This window comes from Emys orbicularis, chromosome 1 (genome assembly GCF_028017835.1).
Source record: "Emys orbicularis isolate rEmyOrb1 chromosome 1, rEmyOrb1.hap1, whole genome shotgun sequence".
Taxonomy (NCBI): domain Eukaryota; kingdom Metazoa; phylum Chordata; order Testudines; family Emydidae; genus Emys; species Emys orbicularis.
The window spans coordinates 107170583-107190491 of NC_088683.1; the positions used below are offsets into that span (position 1 = coordinate 107170583).

The following is a 19909-nucleotide window of genomic DNA, read 5'->3' on the forward strand; positions in this document are numbered from 1 at the left end:
TAAACGAAACAAAAAAAATCCCTGAAAAAATCAAACTGTTTTGTTTTGATGTTTTCAACACAAAACTTTTTAATTAAAAATTTCTTTCAATTTTAGTTAAATAAAAAAAAAAATTTCAGAAACGTTAAATGTTCAAAATTGAAATGAAATGTTTCGTTCAACTTGCATGCAATTTTTTAAAAATGTTAATTACAAATTGAAAAAATCTGTTATTCACCTAGCTAGTGTTAAGCCCTGTTAGGTCATGAGGAATGTCTGCTATTTTGTAGGGATTCCTCTGGCTGGGTAAGAAGCTGCTTAGACAGACTCTGAAGCCAGCCCCTCCAGAGCTCACTTCAGTGAGTCTATATCTTGAGAGGGGGCATTCCCCCGGTTAATTGTTTATTCCTCAGACTCTGCAGCTTCCACTCCGAACTACAGTTCACTTTGCTATGACCTGAAAAATCTTACAGTGGAAACTTGGACAAAGAAACAGCGTTATCTGGCTAGTAAATAATCAAAACAATTGCCAACTCACTGAAGAGAAGGTCGACTGCCTTTGATGTGCAGGCTGGGAATAGCTGCTGTGTTTCATAGTTTGCCTTTTCTAGAGGCCACTGAAAGATATGAGATGCACAGCCCTGGATACCGAAATACTTTATTCAGCTACAGAATGGGAAACATCAGTGAAAGTTCCCCCTTGCTTCCCACAGCCTTCTGGTAGAATGGCCCCCATTGGGGGTGAGAGGGTAGCATAGTCTAGTGAGGGTGCCAGTCAGTGTCAAGGGTGTGGTGATGGTTTTTTGTGATGTGGGTAGCTGTCCGCTAGGAATTGGACGGAGACAACCAATTTCGTGTTCGTGTAGGCCACCAAGAGTAGTAAATAATGTCCACCGGGTTTGGCAAGTGCGGGGTGAGCTGTGCAATGGGTTGTTAGTAAGTTCCACCTTCAGTTCTATCTAGTGGCTGGTAATTTTGCACGTTATCATGCCTATGTATTATGACCCCCACCCCCTCCTGCCCAGGATCTGGTATAAAGGCATATGGGACCTAGACAGCACCCACATTTCAAAGGGGGCGTCCCAGGCAGACAAGAGTGACTCTCTGTGTCTTCTGATGCTCCACCCCCCAAGGTCAGTTTCCCTTTCAGGATAACAGAGCAGCAAATATATCGGCATGTTCCTCTGTACACAGGCTTTCCTGGAAGGACCCTCACTGGGATCCTCTGCCCTGAGGAGCCAGCTGCCCTGCCCAGCCCTGCATTAGGGATATATTTACTGAGACTTGCAACATCGGCTCCATCTGTCCCCTTCCCCCCCTCCCACTTGGGCTGTGCCTGGTGTCAATCTGAAGGGCACCCTAGGGTGCAAGGAGCTGCCCCAGACTAGAGGGGATATTCCTGACATGAAGTGGGAGGAAGAGGGAGGGACATTCCATACGTGGGTGGAACAATGTAGGGGATAATACAGGTGGGCTGGAGTTTAGACACAGGGTGGGGATGGAGGTCAGGACCCGAGGAGAGACCAGGACATGGGGGACAGATGGGGTGGGGTCCAGGATGCAGTGGGGGACAAATAGGATGGCAGGGACTAGGACATGCAGGGCAGGTGGTTGGGGGGGAGGCTAGGAAAACAGGGAACAGATTATAGGGCAGATGGGGTGAGGGGATGGGATACAGGGGCAGATGGGGCAGGACGCTAGAGAAGGGGGCTGATGGCATGGGGGGCAGGACCCTGCTGGGTAGGGAGACTGGAGATGGGGCAGGCCCTGGGGAGCCGAGGGGCAGATGTGGGGGCAGGACCCTGGGTGGCAGATGGGCTAGGACACAGAGGGGTGATGCAATGGAGGGTTAGGATACAGTGGGAAATGAAGGGCAGGCAGGTAGGGTTAGGATGCAGGGGGCAGGCCAGGACCCCAGGGACAGCTGAGATGGGAGAGGACATGGGGAGATGGGGGCAGAGGTGGCCACTGCATGTCCTAGTCCCTACCATCCCATCTGTTCCTCTGGTTCCCACCTGCCCTGGGGAGCCACTCCTGCTCGAGCTGGTCCAGGGAGAGACCACCAGGGGCCAGCCAGGGCTGTGGGCCCCCCCAGGCTGGACTTGATCCATGCAGAGGCCTCTATGGGTGTGTTAATGATGATTTCCCGTTGCAGAGAGGACTAAATCAAAGCTTGTTAAGAAACCATTAATACGAGTCAGGGTGCACATAGTTAGTCCACACCGCAGCAGGCTCATGGGGTAGAGCACATCCCAGCTTCCTGCAAATCTGTTGCCCTAGCCAGCTGCCTAGCTTGCCTATGCCTAAAGCATCTCTGTGCATAATGTGCTTGAAAAGGTACCACACGTGACACATACAAGTGTGGTCACCCCATCTCAGGTCCCTGTTAGCTCCACCACTGATCTGAGGGTGGGCATCCTATGGGGCAGTTTTAAAATTCAGAAGGAGCCCAGCTGTCAAAATCCGACTCTGTGGAAACGAAACTCCTTGGCGGTCGCTTTCGACGTCCTGTGATAGGTGGATGAAAGAGCCAGCAAGCGAGACTGGTAATTAATTTTCCTGACAGAAACACCAGACAATGAAATTACCCTGTCGCAGAGCAGGGTCACTGAAGTAAATATTCTGCCGGAGGCAGGCCTAAAAGCGGCATAGGGTCACGTGGCGGGAGCGAGCAAACAAAAGAAGCAGCATTTCCTCATTTGGGGAATTGTGGGCAACACAAGCAGGTTTAGGATGCTGGCATCCCTGTTGAGTGGACAGAGAGAGGGCGAGTTCCCATGCCAGCTAAACCAGCTGTCTAGCAGATGGAGTTCTGCTGTAGTTCAGCTCCAAGGAAAGGGAGGGAATGGAAGGAGGCAGCACTGAGTTCCCACTAACATCACAGACACTTTAATGCGGCTCACCTGCGGCGGTAATTAGGTTGGGAAGGGGGGTGAGAGTGCCAAGAGGTGGGGGCAGGGCTGGCTGCTGTTATCTCAGAGGCTTAAACCCTTTTGGCTGCCTTTGACCTCCTCCAGGTTGGCTGCAGAAGGCTTTTACTTTCTATCCCCTAGTCACGCTACTCAGATTTTGTGTCCTTTAAACCTGGTTCATTCCTGTGGGTAGGGAGCGGAGGGAGGTGTCTTGTTGGAAAGATGTTTGAGGAGGTGTGTGGAAGAGGAGGGCAGGGAGTGTTTTTTCCCACGGAGCTAATGACTAATGCTGGAGCCACAGACTGTACTGCAGCAGGGCTTTAAATACACAGTCGTGCATTGCCAGGGCAGAGATTATAAACTTGGGACATTCCTGCACATGGTGGGGTGTCCAGTGAGCTCATCCTGCTACCTCACTAGCTCCCGAATCTCCTTTCCTACAGGCCCTCAGCTCTAATGCCCTTTCCTGAAGAGTGGGATGCTTTTGGCAACAAAAGCTTGAAGCTGGTTTTGTTTTGTTTATCCAAAATACAAAGTTTGCTTTTCTCTCTTTTTCCCTTTCCCCCACTCCTGGCCCCTTAGGGCCTGGGATAGAAAAGTGTGAGTCACCCAGACCGGGTTTTGTGCTTTTAGACAGGGATAGTAGAGAGAGGTGGGAGGGGGTGGAGGGAATTAGGGCTGGAGTGTGTGGAGAGGGGTGTGGGGGGAGGGGGGAGAGGAGTAGGGATGGATGTGGGAGGTGCATTTGTATAATCCTAAAAATGAGGAGCTCCAGTTAACCTCACTGCAAAGGTGGCTCCAGAAACTCTGTTGGCTGCTTTTGGTGTGCGATTTGCTACCCATTATCTTCTACTTGTTTCTGCTGGGCCTTCCTGTGGTATTGAAGAACCTTCCCCTTTTCCTTACAAACTCCTGACCTTGGGAGGAGGTTGAAATTCTCCGTCAGCAGAGGTTCTAGGTCCTCATTGCCTTAGGTAGGCTGGGAGATACTTCTCCTCACAACGTTTCCCAGCATTGGCAAGCCTAGAGCAGCAGTCACTGCTTAGGAAGTCAGGGAATCACAGTGCTGTTGGAGCACAGCATTCGCCACGCACACAGCAGATGTCACATGAACCTTACACTGCTGCACTAGCCTGCACTTTAAAGTCTACACTAGGTCCCCCTGCAACACTGGTTCAACGCAACCTCAGCCAGACTTACTTTGAGCAGATTGAATTAATTCTGTGCTGAAAATGGCTGGTAGTATGGTAGTAGGATGACCAGATAGCAAGTGTGAAAAATCGGGGTGGGGGGTAATAGGAGCCCATATAAAAAAAAGCCCCAAATATCGGGACTGTCCCTATAAAATCGGGACATCTGATCACCCTACATGGTAGAGCCACCTGTGCAAGGGCTCCTAATGTTGCTAGACCCTGGTGCAGCTGACATGGTGCTTAAGATATGACAAACTTTTCCTTTCTTTGGAATAAATTATGCCACTCTTTGAGTATCTGAACCAAATTTGAATGATCTAAGAATAGAAGGATAAACAAAGGGGTGACTCAAGGTCTCATACTAGAACCAGAATGTATTACATATATTTATTCATCATCTGGAAAAAATAGGGAAACGTGGGGTGCTAAAATTTGCAGATGCCACAGAATTATGTAGGTGAGTCAAGACTACCAAAGACAGCGAAGAACTTCTCAGGCACCTAACCAGGGAATAGGCAGAATGGTGGCAGATGAAATTCAGTGTTAACAAATATAAGGTAGTGCACATTGAAAGGAAAAAAAAAATGGAACTACTCCTAGATATTGTTGAGTTTTAAATTAATTGTAACCACTCAGGAGAAAGACCTGTGTGGCGATGTACAGGCTAAACATCTGCTGAAATGCACAGTGTCGGTCCAAAAGCAAACAAAATGCTAGGATCAGAAAGGAATGGGATGTAAAATAATTCTGCAACTGTTATAATACCATTATGTAAATTGATGGTATGCCCCCACTTTGAATACTATATTCACTTCTGATCACCCCATCTCTAAAAAGTTATAGCAAAAATAGGAGTTTAGAATCGGGTACGAAACATGATTGGAGGCATGGAAGGACATTCTCATGATGGAAACTGAAAAAGACTGGAACTGTTTAGTTGAGAGAGACCCAGAAATAAGAGGGAAATGAGAGAGGTCTAAAAATAATGAATGGCATAGGAGAAGATGAATCCAGGGCTCCCTTTTAACCTTTTGCCCAATATAGTAACAAGGGAACGTGAAGTGAAAGGCAACAAACTTATCCTATAAAACCAAATACACTTTCACACAACACATAGCCTGTGAAACTCATTGCCACAGTTTATCATTAAGGTCAACGGCGTAGTGAGATTTAAAAAAATGATCCTGCCCCTATAGATGGATAAGGAGAATATCCCTTGTTAGATTAGATTATATAAAAATTCATAAAGCAAACATATGCCCACACTTCAAGACATAAACCAACATCTAACAGACAGTGGTTAGGAAAAAATTTCTATGGGCAGGTTATTCCTTTACAAGGTTTCTGGCCCCCTCCTCTGAAGTACGTGGTATCGACCGCTGTGCAAGAGAGGCTACTTGACCAGATGGACCAAGACCTGATCCAGTTTGGCAACTCCTATGCTCCCAAAAATAGATATGAATTTTAGCCCCGTAAAACACAAAGGAGGTATCCAATGGCAGATAATCTGGAAGCACATGTGGAAGCTTGTTCTTTGGGGAAACAGAGGACTGCAGTGTCCAGGGCTGTCATTCTAACTCCTTACAGGAACCGTAAATAAATAAATAAGAATGGTCGAGATGGGGAAGTTGTTGTGGGTAGTGGAAGGGTGATATCTGTGTATGGCAGCAGTGGAGGTGATTTTTCATGGGTGGGGAGGCTTCTGGATAACATTCTATCTTCTCCCTGACGCAGGGAGTTAGTGGATGGGATTTCAAGTTCAGACAGTGCAAGATTGAACTCTCATTAGTGACCAGGGAGGCTTCATTCATAACATGCAGGCAGACAGGGAGAGGCAGATGGCTTTGAATGCAGGATTTACATAGTAATGAGATTCAGGTCATCCTAGCTGTCTTCTTTCTCTTTCTGCATTTTTGTCTGGGTGTCATCCAGTGTGGAAGGATTGAAGAAGCGGATGAGGAAGGGAGGGGAATATAGATGATAGATCTGGAAATTAACCCTTTTCCATTCTCCTGACTGGCGCTGTAATATTGGAATAAAAAGTTGGCAGTGACAGGCATGCTAATGCAAAGGAATGGTGGGTATAAAAGCTTATAGCAATCACAAAAGAAATTACGAGCGCTGATGGGGGATGATTGTTTTTTTTTAACTCAGACGCTTCCTGGCTCTCCGAGCTCTGGTCAAGTGAAAAATACTCTGTGTGGGGATGGCAGAATCAGCCCAGGCTTACGGTGCCTTAATTTTCAGATTCTGGGTTGCTGGGTTTGGAGCCAACAGTTTGTTTTTATCGCTGCAAGTCAGCCCAGTGTTGAAGAGGGTTTTGTGCTGAGACTGGGGTACGGGTTCTCATTGCTGTGTCTTTGCTTGTTTCTTAAATAAAGAAAACCTCCCTCATTTTCACAGCTCCTCTCTGAAGTTATGTCTCTTCATGAGTAAGCAATGGCATTTGCTGGAAAACAATATATTTTCAACTGCAATTAGCAGGTCTGAATCTCCTGCTGCCATTGGTTGCTATCTCGATGAAAAATGACATACTTCAGGAGACAGTATAGTGGTTGGAGAAGGGGTTTGGGAGTCAGGACTCCTGGGTTCTAATTCTCACTCTAATATGGACTGAGGCATTTGATCAATATTGCCAACCCAAAGCATTTGAAAACCGTGAGTCAGCCCCACTCCCCCATCATGAGATTAGTTTAAAAATCATGATACTTTAAAAATAATATATTTGGGGAGCTTTATTTTTCTGATGGTGTTTGAGCCTTTAGGGTTCATGTTTTTAAGCTTTTCTCTGCAGGAAAGGAAAGTTGAGAATCTAATATAATCACCTGACTCCAGAAGCTGGGGCTTTAAGGAAACATCAAGTGGTGTGATACTCAGGATAAAATTGTGAGACTCACAATAAAAATCACAAGAGTTGACAACACTATGTCCCCATCTGTAAATGGGGATAATGATATTTATCTACTTCACAGGGGTATTGAGGCATCATAGGGGTGTTGAGTTTTCATTGTTTATAAAGTGCTTTGAAGCTCTTGGACTAAAGTTGCTAGGAAAATGAAAGTATTTTGGGGACACTAGTGGTTTGCGGAAGCATAATGTAAGTTTTTTAAATGGTCTCAGTTTTAATGCTGGAAGTCTGTGTTTTAAAAACGGGAAGAAAAGCATTTCCCCTGTTACATGGGTGTCTCTGCTAGTGCTGACCGGAATGGACCAAAGCTTTGAAGATAGTAGATGGCTTTTGCTCTTAAGCACTTAATTAAGTTAATCATTAAATACAGTATCAAACAGCCTCAGGAGTAAGAGACTTTAGTGCCTCCTTTACATTTCCTAAGCAGAGCTAATGTTAAAATGTACTGCGCAGAAGTCTGCTTTGCTTCAGTTGGCATCTGTTGGAACAAACGTAGAGTCATATTTGGAGAGACATATAAGGAGACCCTAAATATCCCCTTTCTCCCTTCCGTAGCTGAAAGCAGATGGAAAATGTGGCCAGTGCCTACAACACAACCTTGAGAGCCAGGACTCCTTGGTTCTTTTCCTGCCATTGCCCATAACTCCATGTAGCTGTGGTATTGTTGTGTTATTTTTCTGTTCTACAGTACATTCATCTGTAAAATAAAAGCAACAATGCTTTTGTACCTTACAGGACTGTTGTAAAACTTAATTAGTGTATAAATATTTGTAAATCACTTTGAGTTTTGCACATGGACGGCCTTATGTAAAAGAGAATCAGCATTATGCCATGACTAGGGCACTGAGCAGAGCATCAGGAGACATGGGTTCTATTCCCAGCTGCAGCACCTTGGGCGAGTCACTTCACCACTGTGCCTCAATGTCCCATCTGTAAAATGGGGATAGTGATACTTATCTCTTTTGTTAAGAAAATTCAAATCTTTAGATGAAAAGTGAAATATAAGAGCTCAGTATATGGTGTTATAGGAGTGTCCTATAAAGATGATGTCTGTATGTGTGTTAGTAGTTGGTTAACAGATTAGATGCCAGAAGACAGCACTCAGGGCTTTGTGGGACCAATAAAACTTGTTGTTCTCTGCAAATAGCTTCTTGAGGGTCGCTGGTTACATGGAATTCTGAACAAATGCCTGTGTGTGTTTTACAATGGTTAATGCTTCCTCATCTGTTCTTTTGCAGAGCCCCTGAAATCATCCTTGGTTTACCATTCTGTGAAGCAATCGACATGTGGTCCCTGGGATGTGTTATTGCAGAGCTGTTCTTGGGCTGGCCTTTATACCCGGGAGCTTCAGAGTACGATCAGGTTGGTATGGATGCTGCACTTGCTTTTAACAAAAACACAGAAACTTTTTTCCTTCTTGTGTCAGAAGGGTCAGATTTTTAACTTTCTATTCTTTGCTGATGGAAGATATGTGTGTTTGATTTTTAATGTCCTAAGACTACTTTTTATCCACCTGTAGTGTTCTAGGTAACCAATAAGATATTTAGTACTGTGCCTTTAAGAACTGACTGCCTAAGTGAACTGTCAATCAAGAGTATAAGTTCCTGTTGACTAGAAAGCTCTGTAGATGATCTCTAATCACTGAACAGAGCTGCCATCCTTACTCCGCTTAACAGCAAGTATTAAATGAAGATTTATTTCTTATAATATAAGAAATGGTATGAACTCAGATGCTTTTTATAATCCCCTAATGAGGACGTATATTAAAATCAATGAAAAGAAAGAGAATGGTCTTTGGGGCAGATCCTCAGCTGGTGTCAACTGTCATAGCTCCATTGAATTCAACTGAGCTGTGATAATTAAAGCTAACTGAAGATCAGCCCAATAGACTTTAATGTTCCTGGCCTATCTCTATAACAGGAGACGCAGCAACCTCTACAGTTCAGGTTAGATAACAGTTTCTATTCTAACCACCTTTTTTCAGTTCCTCATTCCTTTCTGAAACTGTGGGCTTGGGCTCTGTCTGAAAGTGATCTTTCTGGGGGAAGCCTAAGGGAAAAGGAGAGTGATGAAAAGAAATATAGTACACTTTTCCCATTATGAAAACATTCCTGAGAGTTTTCTTTTTTTAATAGTATTTCAGCCACGGCTTTAAAAGTGAAATCTGGCATGGAAATAGCCCTCACTGAGATTCAGTGCCTTTAGCTGTTCCAGAGGAAATCAGTTTTGTGCCTTTGAAAATCACATACTGAGCATGAGCAGTAGACTCCCCTCCAGAGATAAACTGACAAAGTACACGGTTGAGGAAGGACTCATCACACGCATGTATACGTTTGACTTATAGTAGTGCAAAGTCTGCTCTAGTCAAGTATATTGAGGGCTCCTGTGGAGCTTGTGAAATGGGCTGGCACTGAAACTGAGTCTTTGCTTCAGCCTGTGTGGATTTGTAAGGTTGGGAGTGGGCTGAAGAGGGGCTATTGACGTTTGTAAGGTGAGCAGGAGGGAGCCTTGCTCGGATGTACCTAAGGAGCTCCACAGCAGAAGTGGGCACTTTGTATGGGCGAGGGCCAGCAGCGTTTTGAAGTCCTCAGGACTGCAGCTGCTGCTTATGATTTTTTTTTCTTTCCGTCTTTTCTTTTAAAAATACCTAGTGTTTTGTCTGTGGCATTTCCTGCATTAGAAGAATATTAAGTTTTCAAAGTGAAGCAATCAAGAAGTCAGGAAATGCTGAAGTTAAGGTTTCATATGCCACTCTATGTCAACATTATGTCAGCCTTTAATTACATGCTCACATACTTTTTCTCTACTAAATGAAAAAAAGAATTCTCTACTCTTAGACACATATGTGTAACATCCTGTGGTTCTGTGTATGCCAGCTAGGCAGAGTCCATGAAAGTCATTGACATGACAAATTCAGTAAGCTATATAAACACTGCGGATTTAGTACGTGATACAGAATGAGGGTGTAAATTTGCTTCAGTACATAAGCCGCTTCAGTTCACCAATATTGGCTTCATCTGCTTTATCCTCTGAGCTGCTCCGAAGAAAATAAAAGAAGTACCAAATTATGGAAATGACATACCTTATAGAGACGAGAACTTACCATGAAAAGCTCTAAGTCAATAAAAACACACCATTAAAATGTGTGGGCATTCTCTTTTACCTTGAAAGTCTGAAGATAAAGGGAGAAATTCCCACAGACTTTAGAAGCTAAAGGAAGAATGTTTTATAGACTTTCAGGGTAAATGTCCTGAGACATTAATGATAAAGTTGGAAATGCCATTAAAGTCTATGGGAATTCTCTTTCTCTCATTCCTTTTAGTATATCCTTGATAAAGCCCAACTTGACACCACCCTTTTCTCTCTTTCTTTGTTCCAATGTTTTAAATGCCTCCTGCCCTCCTGAAAGGAAGACCACCACAGATCTTCACAGGATGAACAGTGACCTCTCATCCTTCTCTTACAGATTCGCTATATTTCACAGACACAGGGCTTACCAGCAGAGTATTTGTTAAGTTCAGGGACAAAGACAACAAGATTTTTCAACAGGGATACAGACTCACCGTATCCATTGTGGAGGCTAAAGGTAGGAAGATATTTCCTTGTTTCCTTCATCTTGCAATAGTAGACTGGAAGTAAGGCGACATTCTGTTAAGTCGGAGCGTGGGTCTCGTCTTTTCGCAATGCATTGAGATGCTTCCAAAAACTGAGATGTTGGGATGGGTCTGAGCTGAGGTAAAACTGTTGTAACAAAAGTATGCAGCCCTTGGCTGGCCAATGGCTTTGCAATTAGTGCCTGGCACTGCATTGTAGAAGCTTTAAGTCCAAAGTGAACCTTAAAATCTCTCCAATCAGGAGCTGCCCAGCCTGGGGATATTGCAGACGGGACTATTTTAGTTTAACTAAGGGCATATCTGCACTGCAAAGTAAAACCCCTGGCAGCAAGTCTCAGATAATGGGTCCACTGACTTGGGCTTGTGCTCTGGGGCTAAAAATACCGGTGTAAATGTTCCCACTTGGACTGGAGACCAGGCTCTGAAACCCGGCGAAGGGGGAGGGTCTCAGAACCTGGGTACACGAGCGCAAACATTTACGCTGCTATTTTTAGCCCTGTAGCGCAAGCCCCATGAGTCCAAGTCAGCTAACCCAGGCTCTGAGACTCACTGCCACAGGTGCTTTTTTTTTGCAGTGTAGACGTACCCTTAGAGAGAGAAGTACTATCCTATCAATTTAGGGTTGTTGTTTATATCTTCCCTATCTATGGCTGATAGTTGTAGTTGATGAAGTGATGTTTAATTTCACCTGCCCCTGGGTGGAATTTGTTTTTAATACCTGTCTAGTTGAGACACACATTTCCATTTTAACAATTAAAATAGATAATAGTACAAAAAATGGTTCCCGGATCAGTGATAGCAACATGTTCTGCTGCCCTGTGTCTGGTGTTCTCAACAGGGAGCCCTCTAGCTTAACAATGATTGTGACCATCTTAGTCAGTAAAGCACTTTGGGATTCTTTAGGCATGAGAGGTGCTATATAAATGTATTTGGCTACTATTTTGGTTACTAGTTCAGGGAAGAGACAGGCGGCTTTGTCCATGGTGTAGTTTGGGGGGGGCACGGGGAGCGTTGCCCCCCAAACTGCAAGCCTCGGGTAGGCACGGAATTTCCCCTCCACGTGCAGCCCCATTGGCCTGACTGGAGCTCCCCCCACCCCAAATATAGAAGTCAAACTATGCCTATGGCTTTGTATAGAGGTGGGCTTTGAGGTGTCCGTCTGAGCTGGCATATCACCCTACATAGATGCAAGGGCAGCCCAGGTAACTGCCTTTCCCCTGTCTTGAGCAGACACCAGATGATCATGAGGCAGAGACGGGGATTAAGTCGAAGGAAGCAAGGAAGTACATTTTCAACTGTTTGGATGATATGGCACAGGTAAGAATGTTGGTGAGCAACTAGCGAGATTCTCCTTGTGCTTCTGCGCAAGGCAAAGAAATGGGGCATGACATCATTTCTGCATATATGCTGCTTTGGGCAAACCTCTGAGAAACACCAGGTCTGCACCAATCCAGCCAACTCCCAGTTGTCATGTGTTGTATTGGATTTCTCCAGAAAAGACCAGATATATAGTCATAAAAGTGACATAAAGCAGTGTGGTTGAGTAACTAGGAGTTTCACAAGTGCTAGGTTCTCTTCCTAGGGCTTGGGATCAGGCAAGATTTTAATATGAAGGCTTTTCCTGGCACCTGATATATAAATAGTGATGTCCCGCATAAACTTACTGAGATCTTTTTTTGTTTGTGGGGGTTTTTTTTGTCGTCATTGTTGCAGGACACAATTCAGTAGTCTAATTGTATAGTGCTTTATGTGTCAGAGCTTCTCTATTACCACACAGAAGCTGTTCAAAAGCTGCAAAGGGTGACTAAGATCTTCAGTAGCCATTGACCCAAATGAGCTAGATACTTAATAGCCTGTGTAGAGATTTGGCTTGCACTCGCCTGAGGGTGATTTGATTTGCCAGCTCAGATTCTTCCTTGTGACCTCAGCAGCTACTCTTCCGGAGACAGAAACCTGATGGAGTCAGGAGAGAGAAAATGATCTGCTAGAGACCTGATTATCTGCGTCTCCCTTCTAACTGTTGCCCCTTCTTTTCCAGGTGAATATGACAACGGATTTAGAAGGAAGCGATATGTTGGTGGAAAAGGCAGACCGGCGGGAGTTTATAGATCTGTTAAAGAAGATGTTGACTATAGATGCGGATAAGAGGATAACTCCGATTGAAACTCTGAACCACCCCTTTGTCACCATGACGCACTTGCTTGATTTCCCCCATAGCACACAGTACGCTTCCTTCTCTCTGCCTTGGGCTGGGTTTTCAGAGAGAAAAAGTAGATGAAGAGGGTGGGAGGGGAGACTGGGCTGTAGGGTGGACATTTGGGTTGATAAAAGGGCCTAGCAACAGTATTTTAAAGGGACACCATTAAGGAGTTTAGGCCCAAAGATTTTAATTTTTGTTTAAAAAGACCCCAAACCTGATATGAATAAGAAATGTGTTGCTGATGCAAGGCATTCAAAAGACTGCAGAATATATTACGTTCATTGTGTAAATATTCAATAATTACACACATTCATATTAAAATACCGAAAAAATATATGCATATGATATAGTATCAACTCGACTTATGCATGTGGCAGAGGAAGCATAGCCCAGGGGTTGGTGCTGTGGTTCTCAACATTATCCACAGTGGAATCCATCCCCTCCTCCCAGAAACCCTTTCCCATCTATCTGGAGTCTGGTCAGGACCATTCTCTGTTTAACAGTCTGGAGAGAGGGCAGAGTTGTCATAACCCCAACACTTGTTTGCAGCCCCCTTGTTGAGGATTCCTGATTTAGAGCAAGAAACTGGAAACAAGAAATCTCAGTTCCATGCCCAGCTCTCTCTCAGACTTGCTATGTGACCTTGAACAAGTCACTTGAACCTCAGTTTCCACATCTGTAGAATGGAGAAATACTCCCTTGCCTGACAGAGATGTTATAAGGCATGGTTCATTAGGGCCTGATTCTCATTCATAATAAGGCCTGAACAGCACTATACACTAGCCTGGGACTTTGGAGACCTGGGTGCAGTTCCCTGCACCACTATGGACTTCCTGTGTGACCCTGGGCAAGTCACATAGGGCCAAATTTTTAAAGATATGTAGATGAAGGTAGGTGTGAAGTGGGATTTTTAAAAGCGTCTAGCTGCCTAACTCATTGATTTCAAAGTGAGTTAGGCACCTGGTTTTGAAAACCCCAGTAGGTGCATATCTGCATCAGCACGTACCTACAAATCTTTAATAATCTAGCCCTTAGACCAGGGATCAGCAACCTTTCAGAAGTGGTGTGCCGAGTCTTCATTTATTCACTCTAATTTAAGGTTTCGCGTGCCGGTAATATATTTTAATGTTTTTAGAAGGTCTCTTTCTATAAGTCTATAATATATAACTAAACTATTGTTGTATGTAAAGTAAATAAGGTTTTTAAAATATTTAAGAAGCTTCATTTAAAATTAAATTAAAATGCAGAGCCCCCTGGACCGGTGGCCAGGATCCGGGCAGTGTGAGTGCCACTGAAAATCAGCTCGCATGCTGCCTTCGGCACGCGTGCCATAGGTTGCCCACCCCTGCCTTAAACTGTCTGAGCCTCAGCTCCTTGTCTGTGAATCGGGGATAATAGCACTGCCGTAACTCATAGGGCTGGTGTGAGGACGAATACATTACAAATTGTGAGGTGCTCAGACCCTGTGGGCCATATAACTGCCATAGATAGATAAATAGATACTGAGGTGATGAATGCAGTATGAACACAAGATAATTGCTAAAAACAGAGAGAAAATAAATTCTACTTTCATTCAAAGTTGTTCATAAATAAGTCAGTTTTATGAAAATATTGAAATAATATACAAAAATCTACTTTTATATTTGCAACCACATGCTCTCTTTTGCAACAGTCCTTCCTACATGTGCAGTAACTGCTTAAAATTTTAAGAGACTCAGGGCCCAGTCCATTGCCATTTGGAATTGTTCCATGGATCAGGGCCTCATTTCTGAAGTTCTTACCCTTGCCTTCCTTGGGCAAAACTCCTAACAGTTCTTATTCAGGAATAACTCAGTGGAAATTTTTGTATGAGTTAGACCTTCAGGATCGGGTCTCTAGATGCTAAACATCCCACCAGCTCAGTGTGTAACCTCATTCTTCCTCCGTTGGAAATGCTGATTGGTCAGAACTGCAACAAGCTCTAAACAATGTGGGTTGGCTGATTTGAAGTCAGGCCTGTGATTGTCCTAAGAATAGGAACTTCAAAGCCTCCAGGAATGCTGGGGACTGTAATCTCTCTTGAAAGTAAATCAGGAAACAGATGCAAATGTAGAGAAGACATAGTTGCTGGAAGCAGTTTTTACTGTGACATGCTTTAGAGAAAGACTACAAGTCCCAAGAACCCTTGAGGCTTTGTACTTGTTAGTCCCAAACCAGCAGCAAAGCGAGTCCAGTGTCCAGCTTTGCATTTCTGATTGCATGGATATTAAATTATGGGAAACGCCAGTCTTTCTGACCTGATTGGTCACCTTTCCATGCATGTTTTTGCATACACAGTATATTATTTCACTAACTTACAGGGAACAGGTTATATTTTGTAGTACAGATGCCCCCTGACTTACGCAATCGTTCCGTTCTGGAAAGCCTTGCGTAACTCGAATTTTGCGTAAGTCAGAAACGTATACCAGTACGTTATGCAAATATTTCCGTAACTCGAAAATCCTATTTCTGGCTTATGGAACTTTTTCCATAAGTGCGAATTTGTGTAAATTGGGTCTTGCGTAACCCGGGGAGCGTCTGTACTCTTTTGTAACATGTGCAATGGTAGTATCGTATGAAATATAAGTATGCTGTTTTCAGTGTTTTACGATAAAGTTTTTTGAAAAATAGTTGTTAATTGCTAAAACCTACCAAAAAAAAAAAAAAATCCATGCGATAGCATTCTACATTTGTCACATAGATTTTTTACTTTTATACAGATTTCTAAATATTCTACAGATTACTTGTCTTTCATAGATTTAAAAAGTATGTACATAATGAAATTAGATACATATTCTCTTACATCTAATTCAACATTGAGTAATTATTGAACAGATATAATCATAACCAAATAGCTATTGAGCTTTTGAGAGAAAGCATAGTCTCTTCATTAAGGGACGGGACTGGGTGGTCAAGGGATCTGGATTCTGTTCCTGACCATTCTGTGGTCAGGGGCACGTTTCTTTAAATGGACACTATCACCTTAAAAATAAAGTATCATAAATAAACACTCATCTTTACCTATGTTACTGATAACAGCTGAGATTATTAAAAGTGAAATAATTTTACAAATTCAAACCTGAGGCACATTATTTATTTTAAAAAATTTCTCTCAGTTTAGCAAATGAAAATCAAGGAAATCAATTTCATTTTTGTTTTCTTTATAGTCAGTCTCACTGTCACGTTCTTAGTTTCAAGTTTGGGTATCAAACTCTGGGAGAAATATTGGATGAAAAATAACCATTTGAATTGGATTTTAAAACAATATTGAAAAGTACCTGATTGTGGACAGTGTTCAGCTGGTTGGTAAAGGTCATGATCAGGCAGTAGATTTTGCCCATACTTAAATTGATCATGTCCCTTTAACCTCTCTATGCCTCACTTTCCCAGCTGTAACAGTGAAATAATAATAGTACTTACCTACCTCACAAGGACTGTGCTGTAGTAGGGCAGCAGTGTTTACTATATTGCACTGTCAGTATATTGCTGCATTCTGAGGATGAAAAATATTTTTCAATACTTCCATTGCCATATAATATATATGTGTGTGTATTTAATAAATAGGGTTTTTTTTGGTAGTGTGGAGGGATTGTGGGGGAGGGGATTTAAACATTCCCCCACTGTTGGCTCTCAGGCTGGGACAACCTCAAGGCCCGATCATGCAAGATTTTGAGCATTCTAGCCCTGATTCAGCAAAGCCCTTGAGCCATATAACTTCAAAGGGACTACTCATATGCTTAAAGTTAAGCACATGCTTAAGTGCCATGCTGGAGTAGGGCCAATGTGTTGAGCATCTTGCAGGATTGAGCTCAAATGACCAACTTTTTTTAAAGTGCTGAGCAAGATTTCAGATATCTCATTGACCACACACAGCAAAATTTTCCTCCAAAGAGGGAAAGACTTTGAAAACTGCCTTAAAAAGAATCCCAAATGAGCCAAGACTAGCCGGCCCTTCTCCCCACCTCCCCATTCTCTGTCGTGTTACAAAAGAAGACCCACTATTGGTTTGATTTTTCTTCCCCTCCTGTCTGTCTGCTGACAGCTTTGGCTGCTGACTATGACTTATGCTGCAGGACTGAGGCTGGATGGGGCACTCAAGAATCCTAAGCCAAAGCAGTCTTCTATTGACTGCCAGCTAGTTCCCTTTCATTACAAACAGTGCGAACCTGGGCTGTGGGGAAAAGGGGACATTCAAACACTGATTAATCTAGCAAGTGCCAAGTGTGGCCTGATCACTTGTCTCGGCCATCAAAGAAATGCTGACCTGAAGCTAGGCTTCTATAGCTGACTGTTAACTATGCTCATTGGGGTTTTTTTCCTCTCTTTCTCACCCTCTCATCCCTTTTTCTAAACAGTGTCAAGTCCTGTTTCCAGAACATGGAGATTTGCAAGCGGCGGGTGAATATGTATGACACGGTAAACCAGAGCAAGACACCATTCATCACCCATGTGGCCCCGAGCACATCGACCAACCTGACCATGACCTTTAACAACCAGCTGAACAGTGTCCACAACCAGGTATGGGAATTGGCAGCAGCTGGGGCCTGAAAGCTAGAGAGCCCTAGAAAATGGAGAGCAGACCTAGTGCTCCTCTCAGCACACACCCAGTAAGATGGTTCCTTTCTGCCTTGTGACTAGAACATGCCACCCTCCTCCTTGAATCCTGTCTAGTTGCGTGGTATTTGATACAGGAGAATTAATTCCATGGCACTTGTGTGACTGTGAAATATTGGCTTCTTAGTCTATCTTGTTGGAGATGATTCGCCCCGTCTCCCTGGAAAGTTGGTATGAAAAAAAAAATCTGGCGGTATCCCTTTATGCAACAAGTAGGATTGCGCTCCGCGATAATCAGGCCGACACGAGTGATTTATTAATATTACTGCTGAGGTAAAACTAAATCCTCATATCACAGACACAATACTCTGCTGCAGCAGCAGCAAAATGAAGTGCTCTGACTTCTTGTCTTAGCATTTGGTGGTGGTATTTCTCCTTGTGTATTATTTGTCTTTACAATATTGCCTGCAGGCCCTCATTGAGATGGGGACCCCATTGTGCTAGGCACTGTATGTACACACAATAAGATACAGTCCTGACCCCGAAGGGCTTGCAGTCGAAGTTAGTAGATTCAGGTCTACTGCCTACACTTTGATCTCCTGTATCATCATAGGCGGGTTTTTAAAGATTTTAAAAGAGGGTGCGTGTGCACGAGAGTGGGACCATCACATGATCTTGATATGTACAGTGTTGGCGTATTTTAAACAAACAGTAGCTTAAATTGTTTCCCTTGGAATTGTGTTATAGTAACTAAAGGGAAGGGGAGGTATTCATGGATAGGACAGTAAAAGACTGAAGCGTGGTGAGGCTGTCATCCTTAGGGTTTTGTAGAGCTCTTTGGTGCAGGAGCCGCCTTGTTTTGATGTTATAACAAGAAGATTTAAGGGTGATGAATATAACTGTGGCATGAGGGACTGGTGCCACAGGAATAGAAGCTCCGAAAGAGTCTATCCAGGTTTGCAAAGTGATCCCATGTATCTTAGAAATCTAGATTTCATGCTGGCTCAGTTTTTTGTCACGTATGGTGAGAAAAGGCCTCTTTACATTATTCATAAAGCAGTGGGCACCACAATTGTATGCAGTGATAGGTCATTAGTGTGTCATGGTTAAATGTGGTGGGTTGTCAGTTTAAAAATACAGGTATCCTTGTTTGCTTGCTTGCTTTTGGAACTCAGACTGGAGACTAAGACTGCTTACAAACTCCCCAAATTCCTGCTGCTTAACCTCTCCCAAGCACCAATTGGCAGCATTTACTATAACCAAACACCATCACCACAACTGGAAGGGCCAGACTCTGTCACCTTTACTCACACTGAGTAGTTCCTTCCTCCACCAAAAGTTCCTTCCAATGAGACTGTTAGCACTGCTTAGCTTGAATACGGGTGGAAGAATCTGTCCCTGCGTGTCAAACAGTAGCAAAGATTTGGGTGAGGCTCTGCCAGTATCAGGAAGTTCCAACATTCTTACTGTAAGTCAAAAAACAGACCTATGGGCCATTTCTCCTGTTTCATCTCCCATCCCGAGGTTAGGTTTCCAATTATCTCTTGTGTTTCCATCATCTAACGCCTGTTGTTTTTGTTGTTGTTGTTGTTTTTTAAGGGGTGGGAGGGAAGAGCTGCCTTGGGTTCTCTCAGCAAAAGAAATGTGTAGTTGTGATGGGCGGATGAGTGGGAATTTCCAAATTCTCCTAAAGGGTTTGTGTTGGGGGCAGAACTGATCTTGCCAAGTTTCCCACAGGAAGTGCCAGAAATATTTACAGAGCAGCTTGACTTCGTGTGACCAGTTCCTTTTGAGCCCCTTTCTCTTCCTGTCTCCTCCCTATTCTCCCAAATCAAACCCATCCTCAGGAGACGTGCTCCATTCTGGAGACTCCTTGGACAACAAACTGGGATGTGGGGTGGTTGGAAGCAGCCCCAGTTGATAGAAGGCCTCACTGATCATGCTCAGTGTGCTCCTTTTGCCCACCCACCCTTACCTCTGCGCTCCTCAGTTTCCTATTTTGCTCCTGCTTTATTTTTTGTTTGCTGGTTTTATTTAGATTCATTTATTTTTAGATTTGCTTCTTCCAACATACCATCTCCCTCATTTTTTTTTGTTTGTTTAATTCCCATCATTCCTTTAGGCCACCAACCTGGCTCCCACCTCCACCAGTGCCACTATTTCCTTAGCCAACCCTGAAGTCTCCATACTAAACTACCAATCTGCACTCTACCAGCCTTCAGCAGCATCCATGGCCGCAGTGGCCCAGCGGAGCATGCCCCTGCAGACGGGAACGGCGCAGATCTGTGCCCGGCCTGACCCCTTCCAGCAAGCCCTCATTGTATGCCCTCCAGGTTTCCAAGGTAAGAAACAGGCCTTCCCCCTCGCAGCCAGCCCTTCTGCTGTTTGATTGGGTTCTCATTTGAAAACTTCCTCCAGTAAATCTTTCTGAAGGAAGAAAATCGGGAAGTGAGAACCTCTGGAGCAGTTGGGTTGCGGCTGATGACTCGGGGGTGGAGGGAGGGAGGTGCGATTGTGATGCTCATTGTTCA

The 19909-nt window shown here is 43.9% G+C and overlaps 1 protein-coding gene across 2 annotated transcripts in view; it reads left to right on the forward strand.

Annotated features, from left to right (window-relative positions):
- The window catches only part of HIPK2 (homeodomain interacting protein kinase 2), a 144396-nt gene that overhangs the window by 87921 nt on the left and 36566 nt on the right, over positions 1-19909 (forward strand). The window contains exons 3-8 of one of the 2 annotated variants that reach the window (XM_065403194.1): positions 8231-8354; positions 10459-10578; positions 11837-11923; positions 12645-12829; positions 17180-17342; positions 19501-19720. In XM_065403194.1, coding sequence (XP_065259266.1) covers positions 8231-8354; positions 10459-10578; positions 11837-11923; positions 12645-12829; positions 17180-17342; positions 19501-19720 — 899 coding nt within the window. The remainder of the gene's footprint in view (positions 1-8230; positions 8355-10458; positions 10579-11836; positions 11924-12644; positions 12830-17179; positions 17343-19500; positions 19721-19909) is intronic. The other variant, XM_065403203.1, reaches the window with a different exon arrangement.